At 35.2% G+C, this 20,582-nt stretch overlaps 1 protein-coding gene across 50 annotated transcripts in view; it reads right to left on the bottom strand.

The window, feature by feature from the left end:
* RIMS2 (regulating synaptic membrane exocytosis 2) overlaps positions 1 to 20,582 on the bottom strand; it is a 604,627-nt gene that overhangs the window by 288,843 nt on the left and 295,202 nt on the right. For 27 of the 50 annotated variants that reach the window (XM_043601572.1, XM_043601575.1, XM_043601534.1 and 24 more), the window contains 2 exons: positions 3,335 to 3,402; positions 1,397 to 1,516 (listed from right to left, as the gene is read on the bottom strand). In XM_043601572.1, coding sequence (XP_043457507.1) covers positions 1,397 to 1,516; positions 3,335 to 3,402 — 188 coding nt within the window. Of the gene's footprint in view, positions 1 to 1,396; positions 1,517 to 2,999; positions 3,209 to 3,334; positions 3,403 to 20,582 lie in introns of all 50 variants that reach the window. The other 23 variants (XM_043601571.1, XM_043601526.1, XM_043601539.1 and 20 more) reach the window with 1 other exon arrangement.

The raw sequence follows: 20,582 nt of genomic DNA, 5'->3' as shown, positions 1-20,582 counted from the left end.
TGCAATGATTCACACCCAGGTGCAGTTCAGTTAATATTAACTGAAGATTCCTATGTTTCATTCTGAAAATTAAATGTATAGGTATTATGGGTCAACATCCTTATGTTACCATTTTTAAACTTCCTTGGCTTGATAACCTTCAATAGTAATAATCGCCTACACTATTATTATTGCTGAAATCGTACAGTGTGCCTGGCACTGTGCTAACTGCTTGTGTAGTGCTTTATTTAAGCTTATGATAACAACTCAATAAGCATTATTATCTCCATTTTACCGATGAGGAATCCGAGGCTAAGAGAAGGTTAGCTGCCCAATGTCATGTTGCTAATAACTGCTATAACCAGGAATCAAGCCAAGACTTCCTAACCTCTACTCTTCACTGTTCTAACACCGTTGGACAGATCTGGATTTAAATCCCACCTTCATCATCATCTTTGTGACCGTGGGCAAGTTATGACACCTCTCTCTAAGCCTGTTTCTCATCTGGTGTGTTAAATAACACAATAGAAGTAAAACACTCAGATGAGTGTCAGCTCCATGGCAGTCACCCAATAAATGTTAGTTGGGAAATTCCACTTACACCCAAAGTTTTCTAATAATTCACTGTATTCTATGGGACAACTTCTGTGGCAACTGCTTAACTCTAACAACCATTTACTCTTTTTTTTCATTTCAGTTTTTAATTTGTCATACAGATGCATGCGCGCGCGCACACACACACACACACACACACACACACACACACAAATAACCCCACAGAGCTCTAATTGATCTACTTACCAAATAACTATCTGGTATTTTATAGTCGAATATATATCAAGATTTATATTAAAACTCTTAGCATACGTATTTTTGAGTTTCCAGACTTTAAACGGTATTCTCTTCCTCACACACACGCATACTCACAAACCCACACACACATTGTGCTACCCTTACACAAAAATTATATTCCAATTGTTAAAAAACAAGATTCAACCAAGTAAATTTGAAGATCTAATTGGCTTTACTAAACAATTCATGAATCGGGCAGCATCCCATCCAGCAAGCAGAGAAGAGCTCTACTGAGCTCAACAAAAGAAAAGTTTCCAGAGGCAGAGAAAGGGCATTTAAAAAATAGGAAAAAGGAATTCATTAGCAAAGAATGTATTTTGAAGACTCTTCTAAAAGAGGGTCTAGCAATAAATTTTTAGTATCGACCAGGAAATTCCACGTTGACTGGATAAAAAATATTACTTGGAACATGCACAAGTTTTGGTTAATGAGTGCAAATGCTTGGGAATTCTTGAAAATTGGGGAAAAACACTAAGTATAGGTTGGAAAGTTATTATACCTTTTGCTTTTCTCATAAATCTACAAAGGAGTGGAGAGCCAAAACCTCATATGTTTCATCACATACCTTCAAGCCAAGCATTGCTCCTGAATCTCGAGGTACGCTTCCATCTTTTAGACGCTTATTTAACAAAATACGACCAATTAAACGATCTCCATCTTTAGATGGCTGCCACGTCACAGGGTGCTGACATATTGCATCAACAAACAAAGAAATTAATGTTCTTTTTCGATAAAGGACCCTTTGTTGTACAATCTCTCTGAACTCCTGATTACCAAAGTGTTATGATTACACAAACCAGTTTGTATTCAAAACATTGATCAAAAGCACATACTTATGACCTTATGCTTATAAGGTCAAGATTTTTCAAAATCCAAATATTTCAAATTCTAACAGAGCCCTCACACATTACTGCAGTTATATCGTTCTATAAAATCTGAGAAATGTTGAAAACACATGCAAACTATCCACGTGCTGAAGATTAATTAAAAATGGACAAGACAAAAAAGATGGATTGAAATTCTATGTAGCTAAACTCATTTAAAAATGATATTTTAATCTTCAAACGCTTTTGGAAGGCTCTGAAAGACTTAATTACAGTCAAAGTTAAAAGCTAAAGTTATATTAAAACATGAAATTTGAACCTATGATGAGGGCTTCCTTGAAACAGGTTTCTAGGTTAAAACTGTAACGATACACAAGCCCCTGTAACTTTTCAGTTGAATATGCATGAGAGAAAACAGGCCAGATTCAAAGGTGAGGCTAGTTTATAGTGCTCAGTTTTTGTAGGTTCATTGATTCTTTCAGGTCTTTGATCCATTTAGTAAATTAACTTTGTTGGCTAACTCAGTGGTATCCACTGTGAAGCAGCTTGAAAATGTTAGGAGTTTATCTCTTTGTCAGGGAAGAACCAAACCCTTTACGAATCATGACACCATCCACTATGACTTACATGTCAAATAACAAAGTAAATGATTTGTGTAATCACAGTTTCACAGTTATCTAAAAGTAACATGCACATCTTCATGCAGAATTTGGCAGGCAAAAGACAAGTTCCAATCAATCACATCTATATGGTAAAAAGATTTCAAAAGTCTCACTACACTAAAAGCAAAAATAATAAATACCAAAGCAGATGGCAATGGTTCTAGTACTAATTAATACTACATTAAAATGCTATGACAATAAAACAAAAGAGCAAAATGACAGTGAAAGGGAAAAAAGAAAAACAACTTTTTCTGTGCAAACAGACCCAATTATCTCCCTTTTGCCTGGGATTGAAACTATTAATAATTTAATTTTCATCCCAAGGAAAACATATGCAAGCAATCAAATAAGCCAATCCAAAAATTCTTCATATTTGTGGTTTATAAAAACATCACAAAGTTCTCTCATGCGACCGTAGACAAAGCGTTCCTTCGATCCTAATTTTTTATTTCATTTACTTATTTTTTGGTATGCCGTCAAACAACAAAAACAGCAAAACAAGCGAGAAGTATTTTGGTTTGTTTGTTTGTTTTGGTTTTGTTTTTCTTTTCTGCACCTTAAGAAATGCTACATTGACCCTTGAAATGCCCTGTCCTTTTATTATGTTCTGTTTGAATGAGTGACAGAGAGCAAACGAAGACCAAATGAGCAGGTTAAAAGGCAGGCTCCACAATCTCAGTACCTTATCACTATGGCTATGCTCCTCGTTAAGGGTTGTGCTACTACAGGTATCTACCCCAGAGTCCTTAATCTGAGGCTCAGACCATTCCAAATCCTCTTCCAAAGAGTGGCCACCAAAGTACATCATTTTCTTTTGTCTCTCAGACCTGGTGTTAGAGTCCGACAAAACTGCCTGCTCACTAGTTTTTCTTTTTCCCTTTTGACTGTCCCCTACAGGTGTGGGATAAAAAGAAAAAAAAAAAAAGATACAAAAAAGAAAACATGCAAAGGTGTAAATCAAAAAGGAAAAGTGAAATGAAAAACGAAAATTAAATAGTAAGGCTCCACATGTCTCACCAAAGACATTGGGGATGCCTCACTGCTATGCCAAGACGTATGGTCCAACCAGTTGTAATCCATGTCTCCTGTGAGAGTCAGACAGACAAAGAGTGCAGTAAAGGAGACAGCGAAAGAAAGGACAGACAAAGACATTATAAACATTGTTAACTGTGTGATCCTCTCTGGTTTCAAGAACTTTGTCTGCAGCACTCACTATATATACCAAGAGAAAGCTAAGATTCCAAATGAGTAAAATTTATAGAATGCAGAATATAAAGTTTATGTACTCTAGATGGATCCTACAGGGCCAAAGTTCTGCAAGAAGAGAAAAGGCTAATAATAATAAACAGGAATAGAAATGAAAAAAATTATATATTCCAAAAAAGAAAAAACTATCCACTGTGTCTGTTACTCAGGCTATTTTTTTTTCCATGCTGGCCTATAGACATGAGCAAAGATTAAGGAACATTTTAAAAATTAGACAGTGGATGGGGCGCCTGGGTGGCGCAGTCGGTTAGGCGTCCGACTTCAGCCAGGTCACGATCTCGCGGTCCGTGAGTTCGAGCCCCGCGTCGGGCTCTGGGCTGATGGCTCAGAGCCTGGAGCCTGTTTCAGATTCGTGTCTCCCTCTCTCTCTGCCCCTCCCCCGTTCATGCTCTGTCTCTCTCTGTCCCAAAAATTAAAAAAAATAAATAAATTAAAAAAAAATTAGACAGTGGTTTGCCAATAACCACTACAACAAAAAGCCAAGTAATTAAACGTTGTTCCTGGAGTGTAGTATGATATTCTTTATAATGTTGAAACCTCCTCAAAAACTTTGGGTGGCTTAAAAAAAGAAGAATTGGTTACACAAAAGATTAGTTTTGTAAGAAAATGATAAAACAGAGTCACTCAATTTCTATTAGGAAAAATAAAATAAATCTTCACTTAAATGTCATGAATAACTTAAAATTACTTTGAAATAACTTTTCAACTTTTTTGCAGAAATTGCACTCATAAAAAGTACATTTTCTTTTAAAATAATTTTGTCACACAACTTATGTAACTGGCAACTAAGAAAGGTTTTCCATTTCCCAAATGTAGGTGCTTCTCATTTGCCTTACATTTGAAAAAAAAAAAAAGTATTTTTAGTCTATATGTGCACATATATCTTTGTAAGCCCTAGTTGTACTTTCTCTTACTTAAAAATATTTACTAAACACCTTCCATTTGCTATGTATTGTGCTAAGCTCTAGCATAAGGAGTAAAACAGTGAGACATAGAACAGAGTGGAGATACACACAATAAATAAATCATGAGTGTCATACAGCAGAGTATAATACGTGCAAAGGACAGAACTCTCAACACACCATGAAAGAGTATAATAGGATCTAATTCAGATTTTGGGCTCAGCAAACACCTCGGAAGAAGGGATGTTTAAAACGAGAAATGAAATATGTGGCCTCAAGGACAAGTAGGGGGACAGGCAGATGGAAAGTGGAAGAAAGAGCATGCTAGGAAGAAACAACTTGGAACTCCAGTGTGTCTGAACCAGAAAGATGCTAAGTGAGGTGAGGCAGCACACACCAGTTTAGAGAGGCCTTTTCATGCTTATTAGAGATTATGACTGCCATTCACTGAAGGATTTTGAGCAAGATGGTGACATGAACTGATTTACATTTTAAAAAGATAAATGTAAGTACTAACTCCACATTGGGTTGAAAGACACCAAGAGTTAATAGGCATTTGCAATATTCCATTGGGCAGGTAATTACGGCTTAAACAAAGGTGATGGCAATGGATAAGGTAGGAGAAGAGGGAACTGAGAGATGTTTCAGATTTAGATATAAGAGTATTCAGAAAGACTGAAGAGAGGCACCTGGCTGGCTTAGTCAGTGGAGCATGACACTTTGGATGTTGGGGGCATGAGTTGGAGCCCCATGTTGGGTGTAGAGATTACGTAAAAAAAAAAAAAAATTAAGAAACACTAATGAGTCAAGGATAACTCCCAGGTTTCTGGCAATAATAACCGAATGGAAGGAAAGACTACGAAATGGAAAAAACTGGAGAAAAGCATTTTTTATTAGAAAGGGGTAGGAAGGAATTACTCTATTTCACAGAATCTAAAATGTCATTGACTATAGAATTCATAGATATTAAAATGGTAAAAATATACATCTTGGAATTTATTATGATAATTGATTTTGGATATATTATTCAAAATACCCATAAATCATTCAAGTGAGCATATAAAAATTCAATTTGTTAAGTTGTAACAGAGAAGGGTCTGAGCTGCAGACATAAATTATGTACATAATTAGTACATGGTTACTAGTACACAGATTGGAGTAAGTAGATCATTTAGGAACAGAATGGAAAGTAAGGTATAAAGAGGATCCCGACTGAATTCTAACATTGAGAGTTTGATCTGAGAGAAAGAGAAGCTGAGAAAGAGCATGCAAGAAAGAAAAGGAGGGAGGGACATGAAGTTCTGCAAACCAAATAGAGAGTTTCCTCAGCAGGAGGAGAAAGCAACTATGGTGAATGGTTTCTATACAGTCGATAAGGGACGGCCAAGTGTGCATGTGATTTGGCGACATGAAGATCGGGAAGGATGTTAGAGAAAGCACTTTGGGTAGAATGATGAAAATTAAAATCTGTTGAAGTAACTAAAGAATCAAAGGGAGACGAGGCAGTAGAAAAATTGTGTAGACGAATAGTTCCCAGAGTGAAATCCTCTAAACAGCATTATCAACATCATCTAGGAACTTGTTACAAATGCAAATTCTTGGGCACCAATCAAGACTTAATTAATCAGGAATTCTGTAGATAAGGCCTAGGAATCTGTTTCTTAAAACCTACCAGGTGATGATGATCTCAATAATGTATGAGAACAACTGGAGATAATTTTCTTAAGTTTATTTGTGAAGGATGATAAAATTGTGCTATCTAACATACACAAAATTCACTTCGTAGGGGAAAAATGCTCTTTAATCTATGAAATGAGAAGGGCTTCCCAATCTTTCCCATGGCACAAATCAACAATTAGAATTTTATGGCTACCCAAAGAGCTGAAAGTATTTCTTTTCCAGAAAACCCTTTCAAAATACAATACTGCTTGACACAAAGCACTGATAGATCTCCAAACTGGGTTAAATAAAGTGTGGAAACCGTAAATGAAAATTCTTGTCTGGTTTATGTGAAGGTGTGAGAACTCAGCTCACAATGTCTCTTTCTCTCAAGGCCTGCAACCCACCAAAAAAGCACAAATGAAGTTCTTTCCTTAGTAAATAAAGTATACAAGCTGCTTAACCATTTGAAACCAAAGCAAAAATATTTGATTGGCCAAAAAAAAAAAAAAGAAAAGAAAAAAGTGTCATATGATAGGCTCAGTAAACATTTGTTGAAGGAGTAAAAATTAGTACTATTTAAGAATTAAATACAGTAATCAAGGAGTGCCTGGGTGGCTCAGTCGCTTAAGCGTTGGACTTTGGCTCAGGTCATGATCTCACAATTCGTTGGTTCGAGCCCCATGTTGGGCTCTGTGCTGGCAGCTCAGAGCCTGGAGCCTGCTTCAGATTCTGTGTCTCCCTCTCTCTCTGCTCCTCCCCTGCTTGCTCACTCTCTCTCAAAAATATACATTAAAAAAATTAAATAAATAAACAAACAGTAATCAATGTAAATCATATATGAAATAGTCCTAAACTACTAGGACTATTAGTATTTAGATAATAATATTTATCAATTAATATTCTTATTTTGTATAGCTTCAAAGAACAGAACTAAGATAATAAAATATTCTTCCCTCGGTAACAGTACAAAAATATATTGCTGGGCTTTCCAGTTCTAGAACAAGAAACAGCAGACACAAGAAAGTACCTAATGGAATTTTAGAACTGAAAAAGAACTGAAATTTAAAAAGCAAATGGATAAGCTCAAGTACAGAATACAGAAAACAGAGGAACAATTCAATTAACTTGAAAATAGAATCACAGAAATCACCCAGTTTGAAAACACATAAAATAGGCTAAAAAAATAAAATAAGAAAGTAAAATAGAAAAAAATAGAAAAAAAATATAATAGAAAAAATAAACAAAAAATAAACAAAATAAAATAAGCAAGGTTTTAGAGGCTTGAGGGATTATAACAAAAGATCTATGATTCATGTCATTGTAGTCTCAGAAGAAGAAAAAGAAGCTAAAATGGAAAAAGTATTTGAAGAAATAGAGACTGAAAAATTCCCAAATTCGTAAAATGTGTAAGCTAAGCCTGATTCAAAAAAACTACATAAATCCCCAAACAAGAAATACACAAAGAAATCTGTACCAAGACTTACCAGAATCAAACTAAAAACTAAAGACAAATGGTCTTGCAAGGAGCAAGAGAAAAACAACACCTTACTTAAAGAGGGAAAACAATTTGAATGACAGTAGATTTCTGATCAGAAACCTTGGAGGCCAGAAGAAAATGGAACAATATTTTTAATTGTTGAAATACAAGAATGTCAACTCTGAATTCTAAATATGGTAAATTATGTCTCAGAAATGAATGAGAAATAAAGACATTCTCAGACAAAAGAAAACTAAGAGGATTTGTTACCAGCAGACCTAAAAGATGACTAAAGAAAGTTCTGGAAACAAAAATAAACAAAAAAAAAAAAAAAAAAAAGAAGAAGAAGGAACCTGAAATACTGAGAAGGAATAAAGAATATAATAAGCAAAAATATGGGTAAATACAATAGACTTCCCTTTTCCTCTTGAACTTTCTAAATTATATTTGGTGTTTGAAGCAAAAGGGTACATTGTTTGATGTGCTTTTGACATATATGGAAGAAATATGTAAGAAAATTACATTAGAAACAGGGAAAGGGAAAGGAACTTAATGTACGTAAGGTTTCTACACACCACTCCAGTAAAATGTAAACACGAGTAGGATGTGATAAGTTGTGCATATATATTAGAACAGCCACACACACACACACACGCACAAATCTTTGCAAAGAAATACACTCAAAAAACATTACAGATGAATCAAAATGCGATTCTTAAAAAAATGTTCAAATAATCCATTGGAAGGCAAGAAAAAACAGAAACAAAAATCAGAGGGAACAAAATACAAAAAAGAAAATGGCAAACAACAAAAGAAATGCAGACCAATATCCCTTATGAACAGAGAAACACTTAACAAAATATTAGCAAATACAATTCAGCAATATATAATAACTATTGGCGCTCTGACCAAATGGGGTTTATTGCTGGAAGGCAAGCCTGGTTGAATATTGAAAATTAATGCAACCTGTTAGATTCACAAATTAAAAGACAAAAATCACATTGATGCAGAAAAAACATGATTAAAAAAAAAAACCTCTCGAAAAACAAGGAATAGATAGAGGAGAACTTGCTCAAATAAATAAAGGACATTGACCAAAAAAAAAAAAAAAAAAAAAAAAAACTATTGCTAAGATTGTACTTAATGGTAAAAGGCTGAACTCTTTATATGAAGAGAAATTTCACCAAAAAGGATACCTTTATTTGTAATAAGGATAAATATGTAGCCAAAAAGTAGAAACAACCAAAATATCTTTCAATAGGCAAATGACCAAATTGTGGCAAATCCATACCATTGAATATTAGTCAGTAATAAAAAGGAAAAAACTATTGATACATACAACATAGATGGACCTCAAGGGCAATATACAGAATGGGGGAAAAAAAAGGTCACAAAATGTTACATACCATATGATTTCATTCACACAATATTCTTTGAATGATAAAATTATAGAGATGAAAAATAAATCAGTGCTTTGTAGAGGTTAGGGATGAGCAGGGGGAGGAAGAAAATGTTACTATAAAGGGTAGCATAACAAAGATCTTTGTTACAGTACAGTAGTTCTGTATCTTTATAATAGCAGGGGTTTATAAATCCATATATGTGATGTCATAAAACTATATAAACTATATAAGTTGATGTCAATTTCTTGGTTTTGATATTGTACTATACTTATACAAGATGTAATCATTGAAAGAAACTGGGTGAAGGGCACATGGGGTTTCTGTGTGCTACCTTTGCAACTTTTATAATTCAAAGAAAAGGCTGTAGTACCATTTGTCAGCATAATGTAGAGAAGGTCATTGCTTCAGTTGGAAGTTCCACAAAAGCGCACTAAACTCTATGTAACTCTGACATTCAATGATTCTATTAGAGCCAGTTAAACACATTTAAATATGAAACCTGATTTTAAAAAGTAATCAAAGACTTACATTTCAGGCTAAGATTTTCTCCTTCACTTACCTCTGCTGTAAAATACAAACTAATCCAATACTGTGTGTGTTTATGTGTATGTGTGTGTTGTGTGTTGAATACTCAGAGAAAACAGTTCAGATATTCCATTTATTACATGTTTTCTAAGTCCTTAAGTGAATAAAAGAGTTTATTAACTATTTATGTCATTGTTTTCATTACTTTAGATTAACAGAGGTTTTGCAATTAAATCATATATTATATAAAAATATTCTGCAACATCCTCATTTTTAACTTTAACCACACTTTAAGGAAACAGCATGTTGCAACAGAAAGAGTTTTATAGTTAGAGCCATGAAACCTATGTTAAAGTATTGGTTTCACTCCTTATTAAATTTATGACTTGGGCAAGTCAAGTAATACATTAGGCCTCATTTCCTCATCTGTATAAAAAGAGATTAACTGTGATATATCACAGATTGTTGAGAGGTTTAAATATGATAATGGTCATGAAAGTTCTTTGCAAATTGTAGAGTTACCCCAATTTGATGGTATTATCATTTTCATCATTATTAACATGAAATAATCAACTTCCATTCTAAAATAGACAGGGAATATTCGTCTATAATCTTTTATTTTTCCTCTCATTTCTCTTCCTAACTTTCTACCCTTCTCTTTAACTTGTCAAGCTAGATATGTTGGCATTTCCCAACATGGAACATGGATTCTGCAAAATGTTAATAGGTTGAGTGATATAAAGATCCTCTAGTCAAATAAATATGGAAAACTCTGGATTAAATGCAACTAAATAAGATTTCTTGAGTGAAGGATTTTTCAGATAGCAATGACAATATGCTTTTTTACAAGGATTATATAACATATAATTTCCACAAACTTAATTGGAACACTAACCTTTCTCATGGAACAAGTGTTTGAGGAACTGTATTTTGAGACATAATGCTGAAACCTGCCTGAAGGGTCATTTTTCTTCATAAGTAGGCATTAAAACTGATAATAAAGCATAAGTGTATTCCCCCCTAAGGACAATGTTCAGTATTAAAGGAGACTCAAAACCCAAGAGAAAGAAAGAAAGAAAGAAAGAAAGAAAGAAAGAAAGAAAGAAAGAAAGAAAGAAAGAAAGAAAGAAAGAAAGAAAAAAGTTATATAGAAAGAATATTCTCTAAGGCAACGGTTTCCCAATTATGCACCATGGACTTGCTTCAGAAACAACTGTTGGGGTGGAAAACTGATTCTAAGGTGGTGCCCCATAATCCCCCCACCTTGTGGTGTTCATGACTTTGCTCCTAATCAAGATGGTGAGATGGCAAGGTGATGGAATGTCACTCCCATGATATCATTAGCAAGACTGCACCACTAGTCAGTTTGCTCTAGAGATTATCTTTGCTAGCCTAATGAAGTAAGCAGCCATGATGAGAAGCCTGTGTGGCAAGGAACAGCAGGCTGTCTTCAGGAACTGTGGGTGCCATCTAGAACTTTGGGTAGCATCCAGTCACAAGAAAATGAATTCTGCTGACAACCTCATTGAACTTGGAATCAGATTCTTCGTCAGTCAAGCCTCCAGATAAGACCACAGCCCGGCCAACACCCTTATTATAGCTTTGAGACTCTAAACAGAGAGCACAGCTAAGCCATGCTGAGACTCCTGAATAACAGAAATTGTGAGGTGGTATATGTGTGTTGTTTTAAGCTGCTAAGTTTATGGTAATTTGTTCCTAATATATTGCCAGCTTCAAAAGCAGCAGGTTTTAAAGACAGGGACCAAAACATAAAAGTCAGTAGATCTAAAAAGCCAGATAGATTCTTTAGACCAAGTCTCAACTTCCAAAGCAAAACCAATGCCGTCCAAAATACACCAGCATTTTAAATAGGAAGACAAAACATTATTCATAATTAGCTTGTTTTTTTTTAAATCTTGGTCCTTTGGGGTTATGGATACATTATTATTAGGAAGATAATATTGATTAAATGGCTGTACATATTATATATATGAGAATTTATTTTAATGATTACACAGTGTGAAATCGTTATAGATTCTGTGGGTACAAATAGGACCTCAAGAAACTCATTCTAGAAAGACACAGGTAAAACATATAACACAGCATAACATAGGGTAACATACCTTAATATACACCCATTGTATTCTATTTCATTACATCTAAGTTACTTTCAATTATAATATATACCGTTATTTATTACTAAAAAAATGCTACAATTACACAATGATAAGCATTTAATGGAAGAATTCTCTCTCTTCCTAAGATGCTACAGTGTGGAAAAATTTGCTTCTTAGAATCAAAACTGTGGCATTTCATGAAAAAAAATTGTTGATTATTCAGAAAAAGGAGAGATTAATACTTAGGAAATGCTTATAGGTGACATTTAAACTCTACCTTGAAATACACAGTAAACTTTTACATACTTGGAGGCTTTTACTTTCTTAAAGGAAAATAACATAATCCTAGCAAAGAAAGGGAAATATATCGAACTACTGCTGCCAATATGAATATATATTATATATTTGGGAAATGATCAGTAGTAGAATATTAGCAAATAATCTTTCCCTCAACCTGTAATTGGATATTATTTCCTGATCCGCATCAGCGGTTCTCAACCACTATGTTATAACACAGTTGTAAATTGTCACAAGTAATGCAACTGATAAAATAATGTAGTTTACAAATTATTTAACTTTCTTTAACAAAAGTAAATTTCAGTTGAGAATTAATTCAAATTTGCATCTGTGCTAATGTCAATCACAATTTCTTTAATGAGAAAGAAAGGAGAGGAGTAAAGTTATGCAAGAAATTAGCAATTAGTCATATCACTAGGAAAAGAATATGACCGGAATATGAATTATGTTTCATACTGGAAACAAGGTTTGGGAATTGCTGATCTTTATTATCAACTCACATAACTGATTTCATCAGATGTGAGATAACGTTGATTGCTTTATGTATTACTAAGAGAGAAAACTAAAATGCTGGGTTTAAAAGGACAGCATGGTTTCCTCCTAACATTCTCTTTGGACATGTGCTTTGGGAACTGTGAAACCATATATAAGAAATACATTTCCTTAGCCTTTGCTAGAGAGACCACATGAGGAGAGAAATACCTGAGAAGGCTCAGAGGTTCCAGCTCCCCACCCCCAAACCCCATCCATGGCTTAGGTCCAGACTAGGGATAAGTGGTCCCTGTTAAGTCCTGTTGAAATTCTAGATCCACAGATTCCATGAGCAAATTAAATGGTTGTTTTATGCCACTAAATTTTGGTGCTATTTGTAGTTACTGGAATATACACTCTACCTGATTCTTAACCCTCACAATAACCATTTAAACTAGATAACAGTGTTATATTTTGCAGGTGAGAAAAGTACAATTGAGAGGTTCAAAGAATTTGCCCAAGATCACATTATTAGGCTATAATTGAGCCAGGATTAAAAATCCATGTAGTCTGTCTCCAAAATTGACATTCTTAAACTCTGTGCTAAAAATAAATTCTATGGAATTATTATCTTACAGACTTGATCCTATTCAATAACTCAAAGGTCACATAATCTAAATCAGCCTCTAATTATATGTGATATTAAAAATAACTCTTGATTAAGTAATTACTTTGCAACAGATTTTAAGCAATTTTAAGGAGCTACCTAAAAGTGGTTAAAAATAGAATTAATGCCAGTAAGCAGGAATAAAAATTATTTAAAAATCCATTATATGAGTTTTAGTAAGTATCCCTCCTATCATTTGGGATATATTAATTTAATCCAAGCTGAGGTAACTTGAATCTCTTATAATCAGGAAAGTAGATTCGTAAGAATGTGATTTCATAAATGTATGTGAAATCTACTTATATTTATTGTTTTCATGTTGTTTTTATAGTTTTAATTTTGATTTTGTTTACTTAATAGCTCTCCCATTTGTTTCATTTAATATCATGTATACACCCCGAGCTTTATAACCAAAGCAAAATATTTTTTTTAAGCTACGATATAACTGACATAAATCATACAATGGTGGCACAAACAGAAATCATAAAAACATCGTTTCATTCATTCACTGATTCATTGTTCCATATAGTCACCCATTTATTCAAAAAATATTTGTTGAATGCTTACCAGGTTCTGGGTCTCAGGCTAATTTCTGGGATACAACAAGAAAGGACATAGACAAGATCTCTACCTTCAAAGAGGTTACATACAGTCTAACAAGAAAAACAACAACAACAAAACAATTAAACTCATTCTCTGTAGTATCCTAATTTAAATAAATTTCTAACACACTGAGACCTACAAACCATAGATGACACCAACTTTTTTTTAACTTTTTTTTTAATGTTTATTTATTTTTGACAGAGGGAGAGAGAGAGAGAGAGAGAGAGAGAGCGCGCGCGCGCGCGCGAGCATGAGCGGGGGAGGGGCAGAGAGAGAGAGAGAGAGAGAGAGAGCATGAGAAGGGGAGGGGCAGAGAGAGGAGACAGAATCTGAAGCAGGCTCCAGGCTCTGACCTGTCAGCACAGAGTCCAACGCGGGGCTCGAACTGACAGACCATGAGATCATGACCTGAGCCGAAGTCGGACGCTCAACCAATAGCCACCCAGGTGCTCCCACACCAACTGTTTTTTTAACTTTTCCTTACCCCTCCTAAGTCCCCCACACTTCTCCCCCACTACCCACCCCCATACAAAGTTTAAATCCTATTTGCACACACTTGCAAATACTATTAATTCCTTTGCCCTATCTCCTTTCTGGTACTCACTTTGCAAAACCAAAACACTAGTTCAATTTAGTTTGCTATTTACTCCATAAGGTAGTCTAAATGTTTATGTCCCCCCCAATCCCCACCCCCAAATTCATATGTTGATATCCTAACCCCCAAGATAATGGTGTTAGGAGGTGGGGCCTTTTGAAGGTGATTGGGTCATGAGGGTGGAGGCACCAAGACTGAGATTGGTGCCCTTACAAAGAGACCCCAGAGAAATATCTTGCCCCCTTCTGCCCAGTAAGGATGACACAAGAAGTATGCAACCTGGAAGAGGTTGTACCTAATCATACTGGTACCCTGATCTCAGACTTCCAGCCTCTAGAACTGTGAGAAATAAATTTATAAATAAATAAATCTAGGTTAGTTTGTATGTCTTCCAGGCGATTATACTACATTTCCTTAGTTTATTCTCTTTTCCACACTCCTAGATAAGAATTCCACATTTTCTCTATCCAGAGTAGCCATCTCCCCCAATGCTGTTTGACAGACAATGGTCCTGCTATCTTTTCCACTTCCAGAAAAAATAATAAAATGAGACATTGCACACTTGAAGAACCAATCACATTTTCAACCTACAGACACCTGTTTTCATATTGCCTGCCATTCCTTCTAGTGATTATGAACAAATTATCCTTGTTCTTTTAACAAGGCATCCTACCTACTAGTGAAATAAATCACATCTTTCATTACCTAAGGATAAGGCTGTAACAATTGTCCTTTCTCTGTCTTTTATCATCAAATTTTTCCTCTCTACATGATCACCCCCATCAGAATCATCTTCACTCCAATCTTTAAAAAAAAAAAAAATCCCTCACTTTCCAGCTACCATTCTTTCTTATTGTGGTGTTCCTGCATACAGCAAAACTCCCTTAAAGAGCTGTCTATTTTCACTATTTCCAACTCTTTCCTTCCCATTTTTTTTTTCTTGAGCCCACTTCAGACTTCTAATCCCATCACTCCTCTAAAAGTGCTCCTGTCAAGGTCACCAACACCAGCAACCTGTCCCTGCACAGCTCAACCTAGTGGTTAATGATCAACCCTAGACTCCTAAACAGCAACTGATACTATCAACGCTTCTTGGAATGCTTTCTTCAGTTGGATTTTGGAACATCACTTTCCTCCTGGTTTTCCTTCTACTTCCCTGGCCACTTATTCTCAATTTCCTTTGCTGATTTTTCCTCATTCCCTTCTAATTGTGGGAGTATTCCAGGAGTTAATCCTGAGAACTCTTCTTTTTCCTAGAAATATACTCCGTCAGTAGTCTCTTTCAGTTGCGTGGTTTTAAATATTATACATATGTTTGAGACAGGGAAACTATAGGGACTCCATGAAAAATTGCTTTTTCCTGCTGCTTTTCCTGCTTCTATTTTTGCTAGGACCTACCCCCCCCCCCCACCTTACCCAGGCATTATAGAACAGATAATATATGTCCTCCTTGTAAAGGTCAAGGAGTTAAGGATTTCTTTGGAGTCTCTCACAACAGATAACATCTAAGAAGTGACGGGGTGGGGTTGTCCTGAAGGTTTTCCAAGACCACTGACTCATCAAGACCCCTGGCTCCAGGGCATAAGTGACTTATGGAAAACACCTAAACACTCTTTGTTCCTGGATTACTGAGAAGACAAGTGCACCAGACCACTGTCCTCAATAAAAACCCCAGGGGCCAAGCAAGACTAGACTCAGTCTTCTTTCCTTTCTGAGTCTCCCAGACGCTCTGTCCATATCTATACTCTCTATCTGTAATAAACTCTACTTTCATTTCTTCTCAGTTGGCATTGGATTGCTATCCTACGTGAAGCCAAGGACCCTCTTGGTGGTCCTGGGGGGGGGTCCCTCTCTGCATCCTCGGACCCAGCCAGGCTGTATCATATTGATGACTTCCACATTTATGTACTAAACCAAACCATGCCAGTGAGTTCAAGATTAGCATAGCCAATATCTGACTCATAATTTCCACTTGAATATCTAATAGGAAAGTCAAAATTAATATGAACAAAACTGAACCCCTGAACCTCCCCCACGCCCCCGCAAAAACAAAATCTGTGTTTGTCACAATTTCCTTATGCTATTTAACACCAAGTTCTTCCTTCCACTTCCTCAGACAAAAATCTTTGCGGTAATCCTTCACTCACAACTCTTTTACGTTCACGACCCACCTCTAAACCATCAGAAAATTCTGTTGGCTGTATTTTCAAAATATATCCAAAATCCAACCACCTCTCTTCAGCCCCACCGCTACCAATTTGGTACAACCACTGTCTCCCATTATGTATCGGATTAGGCTCCTCACTGTTCTCCCTTTATACCATCTTTGTTCCTCCCCATTCTATTTTCAATATAGCATCAAGAGAGGTACCTCCTCAAAGGGTAAGTTAGCCTAAGTCATTTGTTACTCAGAACTTTCCAATGGTTTCTCATGTCACCTAGAGTGAAAACCGAAGTTTTTGCAATGACTTACAGAGTCCTGCATGATCTGGCCTCTGACCTCGGGAAATTTGTCTCTTTATTTAATTATTATTTTTTTTCAACTGTTATAGACTCTGCCATATAGAGTGGTACCTGGAACATAAACATTAACTGAATAAATTGACTAATGAATTAAAATAGCAAATCTAGTCGTTTTCACACTTCTTTATGCAATGGAGCCTCCTTCCTAACAAACCCCCCAAATATAAAAGGTTAAGAACAAAATTTGGTGGAAACCAAGTAGAACATCCAGATGCTCACCCATTTGGACATACCCTCCTAGCCTCTTCTGTAGTTCTTGAAATATTAGCACAGATATCTGGTGCTTCATTGAGCACAGTTTTAAAAATATGGAATTAGTCTATTTTCCTCATTTTAAAGAGAAAATTGAAGCCCAGAAAATTAAATAACCTTCCTAAGATTACAGTGGGGTCACTAACAGAGCCCAGAATAGCACCTGTATCTTCAACCCATTGTTCTTTCTGCCTCTCCATAAAAAAAAAGGATAATTAATAAACCTATCAACCATACCAGCTCCTCCACAGCTTATAAATTTCTTTCACTTTCCTGTTTTTTTCATTCCAAACATCATGTATTTAACTCTCTCAAACATATCCAAATGAATACAACTGAGATAGTACTTATCTATTTCTTGGTAATAGAAAACATAATTTAAACCTTAACTTTCTAGTTAAAATGTAAGTACAGTATTAACCATTTTAATGACAGTGTTTTAAAAAATTGATAAATTAATTGTTGGTTGTAGGCATATAGGGAACTATCAGAACTTGAAGTACAGAATATTTAAACTGAGTGAGAACTATCATTTTGGCATTCTTCATAACAGAAAATATCTGGGGAAAATGTATGTCAAATAGAAATTACTGGAAAGTTTTTACAAAGAATCAGGCTGACACGTAAAATGAATGATGATATTACTAAGGCAGGAAAACACATTTTAGAACAGTATTTTTAGTATGGCGTTATTTTTATTTTTGTTAAAATAGATAATATTAACCCATTTAGCCTTTTTAACAACCATGTGGAGTAACTGCTATTATTATAACACGTATTTACAGATGTGGCAAATGAGGTACAAATAAGTTAAAACATACAAAACAAAACAAAACTGCTCAAGGAACTGGAATTTTAACCCAGGCAATCTGATACCAGAGTACAACTTTCCTAATTGAGTCACTCATTGTTTCAGAAGAGAGGTGGTATCGTTGACTTTATAAAAAAAAAACAATGTATATATAGAACAAGTCCACTGAAATGCAAAATATTACAATATGCAGCTTATAAAGACTCATTTCAAAAATTTCTCAAACTACAAATTTCTTAAAGAAAGTTAAAGAGTCTTTTGTCATTGTATATGCCCTCCTCCCCTCAGTGCTAAGCACTGTCTGGCAAATAATAAGTACTCCCTAAAAGTCGTTCCTACTGACACAATGCTTATGTTCCACTGTGTAGAATCACCACCTATCCCCATCCCATACTTGTTTTGGAAAATGCTATTTAACCTTCAAAACCCAATGCACATGGCACCTCCTCTACAAAGTCGTCCCTGAGAAGTCAAGGTAGAAGTCTCTACTTTCTCTGAATTACATCTATGTCCTATGTTTAGTTATTTTCATATCCATCATATTTTATTGTTCTTGTTTGCTTACATGCTTATCTCCCAAGGATCGTGTTATGTTGATCTAATGCATAGCACTTAGCACAGCACCAGTGCAATGAGCACAAAGTAAATAAACAGAATTTGAAACTTGGGTTTGAGAGAGTGTTGATATCACAATGCTTATTTAACTGAGGGTTAAGCAGAAATTAGTTTTCTTCTAGCAACACTGTATATTCTATATTAAACTACCTTCTGGGTTTGTTTGTTTGTTTTTTAAGTAAGCTCTATACCCAACATGGGGCCTGAACTCACGACCCTGAGATCAAGAGTCACATGTTCAATCAACTGAACCAGCCAGGCTCCGCTAAACTAGATTCTTATATCTGAAACCTAATAGTTCTCTCTTTAATGACTTCCTACATTAGGATTAATTCTAATTTTCCTTTCTCTTCTGTAAATCTTTACATGGCATTTACAATGGGAATATTAATTATTTGATTTGGGTCTTTATTCTTATGAATATTTTCAAAATCATATTTATACAATTTTCAACAACTGGAAGCCATTACAAAATAGAATAAAATTCAATAACTTTATATAAAAAATATTAAGCATGGTTTCTTAAATATGTTTTCATAATAAGATAATAAAGTTTAATGTGCTGACAGGTATAATTCATAGAACTAAATAGTTTGTTATCCTTTTTTTTTTTTCCTGGACAGGTTTAAAAGTGTTTCAATAGCTAATGCAGTGAAGGCTATTATTAAGAAATAACATGTAAATTCAAACATAATATCCAGTGACATTATATACTTCCAATTAGCTACTTAACATAATTAAAACGATGTGAAGTAATGAAGGTGACGTGAAATAGTTTTTTGTGGTAAACAGCTCTTTTTTTCACATAACTCATTGTGAAGTTAGGTAACATAAGTTGTGTGTCAGATTAGCACGCATGTACAGCATGATCTCAAAATATCTTGCATCTTGGGGAAATTCACATTTAAATTTAAAACTTAAATATAATATTAATTTCAATAGGAGGTCTACCAAAAGGGAATTTTCAGGCGCAAGAGAGAGGGCTAGGCATTAGGTTGTATAACATATTATCCTTTTTCTCTCTAGTTCTCAAGGTAGCCTAATACTAAACAGAAAGTCCCTATAGTAGCCCTTCTAATTTTTTTTTTTAATTTTTTTTTCAACGTTTATTTATTTTTGGGACAGAGAGAGACAGAGCATGAACGAGGGAGGGGCAGAGAGAGAGGGAGACACAGAATCGGAAACAGGCTCCAGGCTCTGAGCCATCAGCCCAGAGCCTGACGCGGGGCTCGAACTCCCGGACCGCGAGATCGTGACCTGGCTGAAGTCGGACGCTTAACCGACTGTGCCACCCAGGCGCCCCTAGCCCTTCTAATTTTCTAACATCAGAAGTGTTTCATTAATAGAACCTGTTCCTTAATATGTGGTTTATATAAAATAGACTTATCTTTCAAATGAGGATTGGATTAAATAAAGTGAGATGCAATTTATTAGCATACCTAAAAAATAATAAATATTGACGGAAGACACCACACAAAAATGTTAAGCCCATGAAATGGGAATAGGCAACAGAGAAGCAGAAGGAGAAAAGACTAGGAGAGCAGGAGGGAAAATAGGCGGCAGAGAGATAGAAAAAAAGAGAGCAGAGAGTATGTTGAGGGGCATCTGGAAACTATAATTGCGGCACAAATTTCACAAATAGGTAATTAAAGAATAAAATGTGAGGACAAGAATTTTTTCAGAACGTAGCTAAGTACAATTAAGTTATAGAAACAATTCCAGGTGACTCGGAATAAATTAGGTGAAGACTATTTAGTCTGCGTTTAGTGTGTTTTTGTTCACCATTTCATTTGGATAATTCTATCAAAGTGATTGTCAACCTTTTCAATTGTGGAATAGAAATTAGACAATGGTCAGAACATCTCATCTATGTTTGAATATACTTGCCTAACCTATAGTTCAAAATGATCTTTGTCTTGTCTGAAAGATGTTATTAAACACTTTTTCACCACAGACAAATGTAATCCAATATGGTAGTTTTCGTAACACCAGCATTACACGTGCATCCATTTGACTTCTTAATAAACAGGCAGAGAAGGGAGAATTTTCATTTGGCATGCCAAAAAAACATTTATTATT

Source organism: Prionailurus bengalensis, chromosome F2, assembly GCF_016509475.1.
Source record: "Prionailurus bengalensis isolate Pbe53 chromosome F2, Fcat_Pben_1.1_paternal_pri, whole genome shotgun sequence".
NCBI lineage: Eukaryota > Metazoa > Chordata > Mammalia > Carnivora > Felidae > Prionailurus > Prionailurus bengalensis.
This window is presented reverse-complemented; position numbering and strand designations above follow the sequence as displayed.